Here is an 11,946-nt window from a genome sequence, read left to right as displayed (position 1 = left end):
GCCATTGACACAATGATGATTTTTGATGGACTGGGTCACCGTTCAAAATGAAAGGGTTAGTAGAAATAATATCCTTGTTTTCACAATTTGATGGTCAATTAAAAGAAGTGGCTGTGTTTTACGGCCAAAATGTCCAAAAACGCGCTTTTGGACGATCACTAAAAGGGCCAAAATGCCCAAAAACGAGCATGACACGAGGTCAAAAGCTTGCCAATATATATTGAATTGAATACCAAAATATATGATAAACAATGATGGTGCGAACACGGTTGTAGTGGAGTGGTTAAAGCGGACGAAGCCGCAGCCGGTGGTGCGGGTTCGATCCGTGCTCTCTACGGTGTTGCACGTCCGTGTTATCGGAGTTGTGTGTGTGAGTAGTGTATATAAACCTGTGTTTCTCTCGAATTTTTTTATAAAAAAAAAGATAAACAATGATGGGATTTGAAAAAGTTACGGAATTTGAGAGGTGTGGACTTTTCAACGGAATTTAAAAAATTTCCAGAATCCAGGAAGGTAACCGTTGACGATTTTTTCCCCATTCCCGCCTCGGATAAAGGGCAGCGTCACGCGTGTATCTGCATCTGCTGTTGCGTAGTGCTGTGGCCTGTACCCTTCCTCCCCATCTTCGCAATCTCTGTTTCAAACCCAGGAACACTAACCTCTTCCTCAATAATAACACCATCTCTGAAACCCTAGTAACATAACCAGCGGGTGCATCAAAAGACGCAGCAGAAGAATCCTAGAGTACACTGCAGAAAACCCTAACATCAGCTGCCATGGGTCTCAGTGACAGTCTCGTGGGCATCCTCAACTTCCTTACCTTGCTGCTTTCGATTCCCATCATAGCAGCAGGGATATGGCTGTCCAAGCAGCACAGCACGGACTGCTACCGCTTTCTGCAAGGTCCTGTGATAGCCCTTGGGGTCTTCATACTACTGGTTTCCCTGGCGGGCTTTGCAGGATCCTGTTGCAAGGTCACATGCCTGCTATGGCTCTACCTGGTGGTCATGTTTCTGATCATTGTGCTACTCTTCATCTTCACCATTTTTGCCTTTGTGGTGACCAACAAGACTGCAGGAGAGGTTGTGGGCAACAAGGGCTACAAGGAATATAAGCTTGGGGACTACTCCACTTGGCTACAACGCCAGGTTACCAAGGCATCCAACTGGAAGAAGATCCAGAGCTGCCTCTCTGATTCCAAGTTCTGTGACGGCCTTAGAAATGAGTACCCCACTGAAACTGAGTTTGATAAGGCCAGCCTCACTCCTATCCAGGTACCATCTGCCTCTCCACCTTCCTTGTTTGCTTCCAGATTTGTAGATTCTATGCAGATATCTGTCCTACATCCATGTCCAACCATCCTTGTTTTATCCTCACATCCTTGTGTTAATGACGGAAAAATGTAATGCATGGATGTGTGGACACATACACTGGTTTGTCATCAGTGTATGTATATGTAGCTAGTCACCGACATACATATCCATGTGTTTTTTATGGGAAAACAATGTAGACACACTTGCAGATCATTGTTTTTCCATGATATCTGATTTGAGTACATACCCATACATATACATCCGTGTTATTCCATTAGATTTTCTTTTTGTTTTGTCATGCATTCACATATCCATGTGAGTGTGAAGGAAAGTTAATGCTGTACATACATCTAGATACATCTTGTCTACCTAGATGCTGCTTGCATGTATGCATACATCCACATACATATGTACATTTACACACTATTTAGATTGTGTTTGTGTGTGTGAGCATGTGTGCACATACACATACATACATGTTCATGGGCTTACCTGTTTTTTTTTCTTTCTTTCTTGTAGATTCTATGCAGATATCTGTCCTACATCCATGTCCAACCATCCTTGTTTTATCCTCACATCCTTGTGTTAATGACCGAAAAATGTAATGCATGGATGTGTGGACACATACACTGGTTTGTCATCAGTGTATGTATATGTAGCTAGTCACCGACATACATATCCATGTGTTTTTTATGGGAAAACAATGTAGACACACTTGCAGATCATTGTTTTTCCATGATATCTGATTTGAGTACATACCCATACATATACATCCGTGTTATTCCATTAGATTTTCTTTTTGTTTTGTCATGCATTCACATATCCATGTGAGTGTGAAGGAAAGTCAATGATGTACATACATCTAGATACATCTTGTCTACCTAGATGCTGCTTGCATGTATGCATACATCCACATACATATGTACATTTACACACTATTTAGATTGTGTTTGTGTGTGTGAGCATGTGTGCACATACACATACATACATGTTCATGGGCTTAGAGAGTACCTGTTTTTTTTTCCTTTTTTTCTTGGGCGGGTTTTCGGTATTAATTGTCTCTCTGTTGTTTTGTCAAATTTTCAGTCTGGCTGCTGCAAACCTCCAACAGGCTGTGGCTGCTCATTTGTGAATGCAACCTACTGGGATTCCTGCACTACTCCATCCTATGATACTGATTGCATGACCTATCAGACCAACTCCACCATGCTGTGCTTCAACTGCAACTCATGCAGGGCAGGGGTGCTGCAGAATATAAACAAAGATTGGCGTAAGGTTGCAGAAGTCAACATTATCATGCTTGTCTTCCTCATTATTGTGTATTCGGTGGGATGCTGTGCTTTCCGAAATGTGAAGAACAAAGGGTATGGGAAGAGGGGTTACCCTTGAAAGGGGTAGGCATTCATTTTCATTGGGTGTCTGCATGGGGACAAACAATGAAGGGATGATGAAATTTCTATGTGCAGCAACTGCTTTTGTTGCACTTGTTTTGTTTGTGGATGTGGAAGTAGCTGCATGCAAGGTGTGCTCATTTCTTGTTTGTATCTAGAAGCTTGCACTGTGTGCCGACTTCTTGCTGTTAAGACTACTCTCTTGAGTCTTTTTTATACTATGTATGTGTGTCGCCTATGTATATTGATATGTATCTCATCTTTCTATGTTGCCTATGTATATTGATATGTATCTCATTTTTCTATGTTTGTGTGATCTGTATCATGACCCCTTTTTCTTTATGGATTTATGGTTCTTTTTTTCAAAATTGATTTAAAAATCCCTTTTGTAAATATAGTTTTGTAAATTTACCTTGTACGTATACAAGTAGCATTGGAAGAAATGATCTGAATATGGTTGAGCCATCTCAAAGTTTTGTGCTTAAGTTTGTGTCCCCAAAAGTCTAGATCCTTTGATTTCTTAGTTGCCTTGGGCATTATCACCAATGAATATCAAGTGTGGACACTCTTTATTATACTCTGACATTATTATTAATAAGTTAAGGTTGGTAGCTAACTTAATCCCAAAGGCCAGCCAACTAGTCCATAATATATAGTTTAGATAGAGAGAGGTCTAGGATTGAGGGTCTTTCAAGAGTTTAAGCATGTGCTTTGAGACAGTAGAAGGTAAGGCCACAACCAACAATCATTCTTAGTTATAGATTATTATTATACTTCGAGACATCTCTACCATTTAACCAACGTAGAGGGCATATGCCATTCATGGCCAATGTTGATCATTTTTTGGGGCTTTGACCGTTTCATTGTATTTGATCTAGGTGTCCAACGAATATCAAGTGAATACTTTTTATTATATTTTGACATTATTATTAATAAGTTAGGGTTGGTAGTTGACTAATCCCAAAGGCTAGCCAACTAGTCCATAATATATACTATAAATAGAGGTTTAGGATTGAGGGTCTTTCAAGAATTCAAGCATGTGCCCTAAGATAGTAAGCAAGCGAGGTAAGGCCACAACCAACATACCATGAGCGTCATCAAGTTCTCATCATCAATAGTCATCCTTAGTTATAGATAATAAATTAGGTTTATAGTCTATTGCATGCTTTCATTCACGCTTCCACACACAAAGGTTTGTGTTAATTTGTAGCTTAATCTTGCCTCCATTAAGTTAGCACCCATGTTACATAGGTATTAGAGCAAAAGTCTTGCAAAGCTCTAGCTTTGTATTAATATTAGGTTTTACATGTAATTCAACAAGTTAGGGTTTGTGTTTTAGGGTTTTTTTGTCAAAATAAGGGTTTGCATTTTTATATTAAATTATGGTGATTTTGCATCAAGATTTTTGCTCATTTTTTGCATTATGCAATGCTAGAAAGTGTAGATTTCAACCTAGCATGGTCTTGAGAGTCTAGGAAGCATGTAGAGATCTAGGGTAAGGGTTTGTGCATTGATTAATGTAAAAAAACAAGAAGCAACTCTTCATGGCATACATGGAGCTTGTTCTCGGATGAAAGACCTCCAAGTTAAAGATTTGGAAGATCTTCCCAGATATGTTCTACATCCCGTCCTTTCTCTCTTAAAATTTTCTTTTACTTGATTTTGTGAGATATTATCTACTTCTTACATATTATGTCATATGCATAATCCTTGATATGGACAAACAATGAAGGGATGATGAAATTTCTATGTGCAACTATTGTTTTTGTTGCACTTGTTTTGTTTGTGGATGTGAAGTAGCTGTATACAAGGTGTGCTCATTTCTTGTTTGTATCTAGGATCTTGCAATGTGTGTCGACTTCTTGTTGATAAGACTACTCTCTTGAGTCTTTTTTATATTGTGTATGTGTGTCGCCTATGTATATTGATGTCTCTTATCTTTTTATGTTTGTGTGATTAGTATCTCACCTTGTTATGTTTGTGTGATCATGATCCTTTTTCTTTATGGACTTACGTTTTTTTTCCAAAATTGATTAAAATTTTTCTTTTATAAATATATTTCTATAAATTCACTTTGTAATAATACAAGTAGCATTAGGAGAGAAATGATGACAATATTGTTGAGCCGTCCCAAAGTTCTGTGCTTAAGTTTGTGTCCCAAAAAGTTTAGATCCTTTGATTTCTTAGTTGCCTTGGGCATTATGTACTACATTATAAATATATTTCTATAAATTCACTTTGTAATAATACAAGTAGCATTAGGAGAGAAATGATGACAATATTGTTGAGCCGTCCCAAAGTTCTGTGCTTAAGTTTGTGTCCCAAAAAGTTTAGATCCTTTGATTTCTTAGTTGCCTTGGGCAGTATGTACTACATCTATACATCTACTCTAAGTCAAAATTGCTAATGCTAGAAAATTTGTAAAAATATATGTCAAGTGCGCAACGTGGACATATCTCTACCATTTAACCAGTTTAGAGAGTGGCCACCATTGGTTACTTTTGGGGTTTTTCAGCCATTTCATTGTGTTTGGTCCAGGTGTCCAATGAATATCAAGTGTGGACACTTTTTATTATACTCCTACATTATTATTAATAAGTTAGGGTTGGTAGCTGACTAACCCCAAAGCTAGCCAACTAGTCTATAATATACACTTTAGATAGAGATCTAGGATTGAGGGTCTTTCAAGAGTTTAAGCATGTGCTTTGAGACAGTAGGCAAGGCAAGCAAGGTAAGGCCACAACCAACACGCCATGAGCATCATCAAGTTCTCATCATCAACAATAATTCTTAGTTATAGATTATTATTATACTCTGACACATCTCTACCATTTAAGCAATGTAGAGGGCATGTTCGTGGCTAATGTTTGTCATTTTTGGGGGCTTTTTAGCCATTTCATTGTTTTAGCCATTTCATTATATTTGGTCCAGGTGTCTAATGAATATCAAGTGTGGATCTTTTTTATTATACTTCGACATTCTTATTAATAAGTTAGGGTTGGTAGTTGACTATCCCCAAAGGCCAGCCAACTAGTCCATAATATACACTATAAATAGAGGTCTAGGATTGAGGGTCTTTCAAGAGTTCAAGCATATGCTCTGTAACAATAGGCAAGCAAGGTAAGGCCACAACCAACATACCATGAGCGTCATCAAGTTCTCATCATCAATAATCGTTCTTAGTTATAGATAATAGATTAGGTTTATAGTTTATTGCATGCTTTCATTCACGTTTCCACACAAAAAGGTTTGTGTTAATTTGTAGATTAATCTATCTTCATTAAGATAGCACCCATGTTACATATGTATTAGAGTAAAAGTCTTGCAAAGCTCTAGCTTTGTATTAATACTAGGTTTTACATGCAAATCAACAAACTAGGGTTTGTGTTTCAGGGTTTTTTTTGTCAAAATTAGGGTTTGCATTTTTATATTAAATTTGTGTTTTTGCATCAAGATTTTTGCTCATTTTTTTCATAGTACAACGTTAGAAAGTGTAGATTTCAACCTAGCATGGTCTTGAGAGTCTAGGAAGCATGTAGAGATCTAGGGTAAGGGTTTGTGCATTGATTAATGTTAAAAAACAAGAAGCATCTCTTCATGGCATACATGGAATGGAGCTTGTGTTCTCGGACGAAAGATCTACAAGTTAAAGATTTCAAAGATCTTCACATATATGTTCTACATACAACCCTTTCTCTTTTAAATTTTCCTTTTATATTATTCATATATGATAAAAACTATCTATTTCTTACATATATCAAATGGATATCCTTGAAAGACTCTTACATATATCATACAGATATCCTTGAAAGATTGAAGATTGATGGAGTAAGTACTTAAAAGTAAGTAGAGAGGAGTCCATTGATTTGGGAGATCATCAAAGAATATGTTATCCATAATGGAAAATTTTACCCTTTACCTTATTTTCTTTTTTCTTCTTATTCATGTGGTAGATACTATCTATTTCTCACGTTTATTATATGGATAATCTTGAATAATTCAAGGTATTGATTCTCTAAAGAGTTGGGAGAACGAATTGCATTCATACATTGCATGATATGTGTATGTGGGCAATATCTCTAAACGAAAGGAGCGGGCCTATTTTAAAGATGCCCATAAACTATCATTGTTTGAATAAAGTAAACCTATGTAAATAAGGATAAAATGAAGTTAAATAAATATGAAGTATATTCACATGTATAACAAAAGTAGAATTATAAATTGGGATCATTACCAAGAAATAATTATTTATTACCAAGCAACATATTTTAAATACACAAAGAGAATGTTCAAAAAATATTTTGAATCGAGTGTTCTCCACCTAAGAACTTTATCAAAAAGTATTTTAAAGCGGGGTCATTCACTTAAGTACATTAGCACGTGTTATGGACGTACTAGCAATTTGGTATCCTCCACTTTCTTTAATATAAGGGTGTCCATTTAAAATAAAAAAAGGACATGTTTTCCAATGATTATAGTTTTCACGCGAGGTCTATGTTACTTTCCAACAAAATCTTGTGTATGGTCTTTTTTTTTCCACTCACATATGCACAAAAAAGAGTACTATAGTCAAAACAATTAAATTCATTAAAAATTAGTGTTGGTTAACAAATTTATTTTCAACTATTCTCTCAGATAAATTAATCTATATTTAATGATTGAAGTATTCGGCATCCAACTCATTATCAACAATTACTCTCTCGAGCACACACTTCTAATAGCATTCTCGTTTTTGTGTTGATGTGAATAATTACAACCAAGTTAATCTTATGTTGTTCTAAAAATATGTCTATGTTTCTTCTTAGCCCTTAAGGGAACCCATGTGTGCTTACCAATGATTGCTTCGCAAAGTGGGCTAAAGCCAAAGCTATGCAGAGAATGATAATGTGAGGTCTACCACCAAGTTCCTTTATGGGAATGTGCTTACTCATTTTGGTTGCCCACTAGAAATAGTGAGCAATCACTGTACACATTTTTTATAAATGAAGTGGTGGAGTTCTTGCTCAAAGAGTTTCTTGTGGTGCATAGAAACTTGAGACCTTACTACCCACAAAGCGAATGGCCAAAGGCCAAAAGCACAAATAAGACGGGCATCAAGAAGTGACTGGGAGCACAAGCTCTGCTCTATGGGCCTATCACACCGCATACAAGATGGCTGTTAGCAGAAAAAATCATCAACTTGCTAGTGTTGTGTGTATACCCAAGTTTATATCAATTCTATATTGAAGTGGTGATTTCCATGCTTAGGCCATCACCATCAATGTTAGTATTAATAAACCTTGGTGTTTTTTTTAAATTTCTTGATAGAAACTGTGAGAAACCAGTTAGTGCACCATATTTAGGTTTTCATGAATACCGTGTTTGGTTTTGCATAGCAACATTGATAATGGATGATTAACATTTCTACCATTCAATGCTACCATTCAACAAGGTGGCATGTCCCTAAGAGGAGCTAGAGTGTTTGAGTTTTATTAATCACAAAGTTACTACTCAAAATTTCACTTTGTCATCATCAGTGACATCCCACCACTGCACTAGAGTTGCACAATTAGTGACATCCCACCACTGTGCTAGAGTTGCACAATTAGTGGGTTTACAAGTCTTGTTGGATATGAATGCCAAAATTCACTCTATTTTGTAATGGGTTTAGTGAGCTCATGTTTTGTAAGGCCCCCTTTATGAGGAAAAACCAATGTTGAGCAATTTAACACATAGGCCTAGTTTAGATACCAAACCAGTGTGGCATTAGTGGTCAGATGGTATTGGTAGATCTGACACATTATTAGATAGGATAAGGCGATGGCTCCAAACTATGATTGTGTATCAACATGGTATAATCATTATGGCCCCACATCTCCAGGCCTATATAGACACATTATGAGCCAAATCCCTTGAGGTGATCTAATCACCTTTATATCCAAGAATTACCATAGCTCACCCAGATCCTTCATTTCAAACTTCCTCTTCAGGATATTCTTTACCTCATGAATGTCACCATCAGTGTCCCCTGTGAAAATCAAGTCATCATCAACATAGATGACTACTAAAACAATGTCCTTTTAAGTAATTTTCACATAAAGTGAAAATTTTACATAGATATATGAAATACAATAGTAATAAGATACTCTCGTATATTGTTTAACCATGCTTTTGGTGCTTGTTTCAAGCCGTATATAAGGCTTTATGCAACTTGTAAATAATATTTGGGTGTGCATGGTCCTCATATTCTGGTGGTTGCACCAACAATTAGACCTCTTTCTATAAATCGCCACATAGAAATGCATTCTTTGCATCCATCTCATGTAAAGACCATTTCTTAAATGGAGCTATAGCAATGATGCTCTCAGGGTTGCCATCCTAGCAACCAGAGTAAATGTCTCCTCATAATCAATGCCATAGGTCTATGCATATCTTTCCTTTATACCTATTGCTAATTGATCCATCTGAATTTTGGTTTACTTCATAGACCCACTTGTATCTAATTGCCTTCTTCTTCATAGGCTAAGGCACCAGCTCCCATGTCTCATTGTTGGGGCAGGTGAACTGGCTCTAAGGGTTCACCCGTTGTCGTCGATAGCTTGCCAGCTCAAATCTAACGATCTGCCCCACACAGCGATGCTATAATGTTCCATCGATCAGGAGTTTTGATTGGTGGATAACAACTTTTCTTTGTAACTGTCTTGGGGGCCAACAGGAAGTACTCAATTGAGTCCATGTATGTAGAACACAGGAGGTATATTGGGTATGAATACCAAAGTATGGCATTGTATTGAGTAGACAGACTTGGTTATTTTTGCATGAATGTAATCAAAAGGAGTTATTGAGGGCTACTTGGTTTTCTTATGTTCTAAAAAGTAAATAGTTTACTATGTTGTTTAGTGTATTTAGCCTCTTGACCATTTTTTGGAATATTCATGCTTATGAACTCTCTTTTTTTGCAGTCATGAATTGTAGCATGTTAGTGTTTTCTTGCTTCCATCTCGCATCTCATCAGCGATTTGGATGTTGATTAGACTCTAGTCTAATCATGGTTGATTAGACTCTAGTCTAGTCATGGTTGACCGACTTGCTCCTATAGACCGATGTGGTGCTAGTCACCACCAGCATATTGCATTGGGTATAGTTGAATAGTTGGGTTGCACGACGCTGGTGGCTAGGTGGTCTTAAACCACCATCTTATTGCTTTGGGTACAATCAAAATAGGTCAATTGGGTGGTCTTGAACCATCGAATTATCGGGTTTGAACGGATAGTGACACTTTGCAATCATGCAATGCCAAGAGAGAGCATAGAAAGGAAGGTAGTAGTATTAGCATGCATGAGCTGCATGGATTTCGGGTGGATATATAGTTTACCATTATGAGACAACAAGCATTATATTATGTTAAGAATCTCATTTAGTCAAAAGATGTGGCATTGATTATCATCACGAAGGTTGCTACTACAGAGAATTCTAACCCTCTGTAGTATGAGTGGATACATATTCAGCATCATACATCAATGACTATTCGACTTACCTTGCTTTTCATTCAACTAGCAAGTCATTGGCATTTACTTGATCATGTAGAGTTCAAGGCTCTATATTTTTCTAGTGTAAGGAAACAATGCTATATCGGCGTAGGTAACTAGAACAAGTCGAAGATGGGGATGGGTTGCACAATCCCAACCCAAATAATGTGCTGGGAGAGCAAGTGCCTCTGCATCAATCTCATCACTCTTGGAAAGAGAGGTTGCAGTGGTAGCTCAACCACCCCAAGGTCAAGAGAATCTGAATCTTGAGCAAGAAGCTGGTGGACAAGAACTAGGATTTTTTTTTGTTTTTTATTTTTAAGATAAGAAAGAGTTGAAATCGGTCCTTGAGAGGAGGAGCCAAAAGATATACTATGGTGCTAAAGTACCCAAAATTTAAAGGCAAGAGCAATGAAGATTCAAATACACATGTGTTCTCCTTTGAAACCACTTCCTTGACCACCAGAGCTCCATTACCACACAAAAGATAGAATTCTTTGCCACAACACTGGGAGGAACACACAATACGGTCCGGATTACTGGATTACTTCTAGACCTTTGAGATAATAAAGGATTATTTACTAAAGAGATTCTAGAAGGACAAGGTAACCACCTAAGTGATGGATAAATTATAGAGGTTAACTTAGAAAAAGTTGCCAATAAAAGATTATATCTTGAAGTTTAGGGCTTTACTCACATGAGGCTCGATAAGCCTAACCGACCACATCAGCTACTCTGAATTAATGGTTTGTGAGAGGAGAAAGATTCCAGAATGACAAGATAACCACCTAAGTGATGGATAAATTACAGAGGCTAACTAAAAAAAAGCTACCAAATAAAAGATTATACTGATGAGGTTGGATGAGAGTAGCCACTCGGAATCAATGGTTTATGAGACGACTAAGGTGAACACTTTGACAAGCATCTACAGATTTGGACACATTTACATTCAAATAAGTGGTAGAAACTATCAGAACAGAGAGACCATTGAATAAAGAGCCCAAGAAGAAGAAGATAAGGGTTCATAAAGGTAAAGAAAGGGAGGAATCTTCCTTAGAGGCTAATTTTGGAGAGGACACTTCAAGAAGCGGAGACACCAGTTTGGATTTAAAAACTGTGATGAAGAGTGGAAGCCCCAAAAGAAGAAAGGTACGAAGTAGGCAATGTGGACATTCAAGAAGAACTGAAAGTTTCCCTAGCCAAGATTACCAAAGGACATGCAAGAATCCGTAGTTCTGGAGGGAGGATGGATGTTTGGTACATAAAGTGTAATAACCACCCAGGGTCACACTAAGGAAGAATGCAAGATGCCCCTTCCTTCGCAATGTGCCATCTATGAGATAGGACATACCACACCATAAACAAATGATTTTTCGACTCAAGGAATAGGAACCCAAGGGTAGCTAAAATGTAGAAGAGACAAGCCCTACCAGATGTGAATCAAGTGGAAGCAACACCTCAGAATGCTCGGCAATATGGACAAGGAGGAGGTGGTACATTTGGACCAAGAGGAGCAAGATTAACTTGCTATTGCAACAATGCACCCCAACATAGAAGGGCTGAATGTCCAGTTTAGCAAAGACACTAGTAGGAGCTTCAAGCCACAAAACATCAAGGTGATGCAGCCCAAGGAGGACAAGCACCTACAGTAAACATGGTAAGAGTTGAAACCATACCTAGGAAATTGGAGAGGCAACCCCTATAAGTGATGGCTATTACCAGATCACAAAGGCC

General features: G+C 37.6%; 1 protein-coding gene across 1 annotated transcript; it reads left to right on the top strand.

Annotated features, from left to right (window-relative positions):
• Positions 1 to 549: 549 nt before the first annotated feature.
• On the top strand, positions 550 to 3,020 carry LOC147624403 (tetraspanin-8-like). The gene is made up of 2 exons (XM_086819389.1): positions 550 to 1,274; positions 2,400 to 3,020. Exons 1-2 carry the CDS (start codon positions 777 to 779, stop codon positions 2,700 to 2,702), a joined length of 801 nt encoding a protein of 266 aa, XP_086675515.1. The 5' UTR covers positions 550 to 776; the 3' UTR covers positions 2,703 to 3,020.
• Positions 3,021 to 11,946: the final 8,926 nt, after the last annotated feature.

The sequence above is a fragment of the Cibotium barometz genome, chromosome 25 (genome assembly GCF_041138505.1).
Source record: "Cibotium barometz isolate CiBa-2024 chromosome 25, ASM4113850v1, whole genome shotgun sequence".
NCBI lineage: Eukaryota > Viridiplantae > Streptophyta > Polypodiopsida > Cyatheales > Cibotiaceae > Cibotium > Cibotium barometz.
This window is presented reverse-complemented; position numbering and strand designations above follow the sequence as displayed.

Coding starts and splice junctions, on each gene's coding strand:
- LOC147624403 (XM_086819389.1), top strand. CDS start 777: ATGGGTCTCAGTGACAGTCTCGTGGGCATCCTCAACTTCCTTACCTTG. Junction 1,275..2,399: donor CCAGCCTCACTCCTATCCAG/GTACCATCTGCC, acceptor TCAAATTTTCAG/TCTGGCTGCTGCAAACCTCC.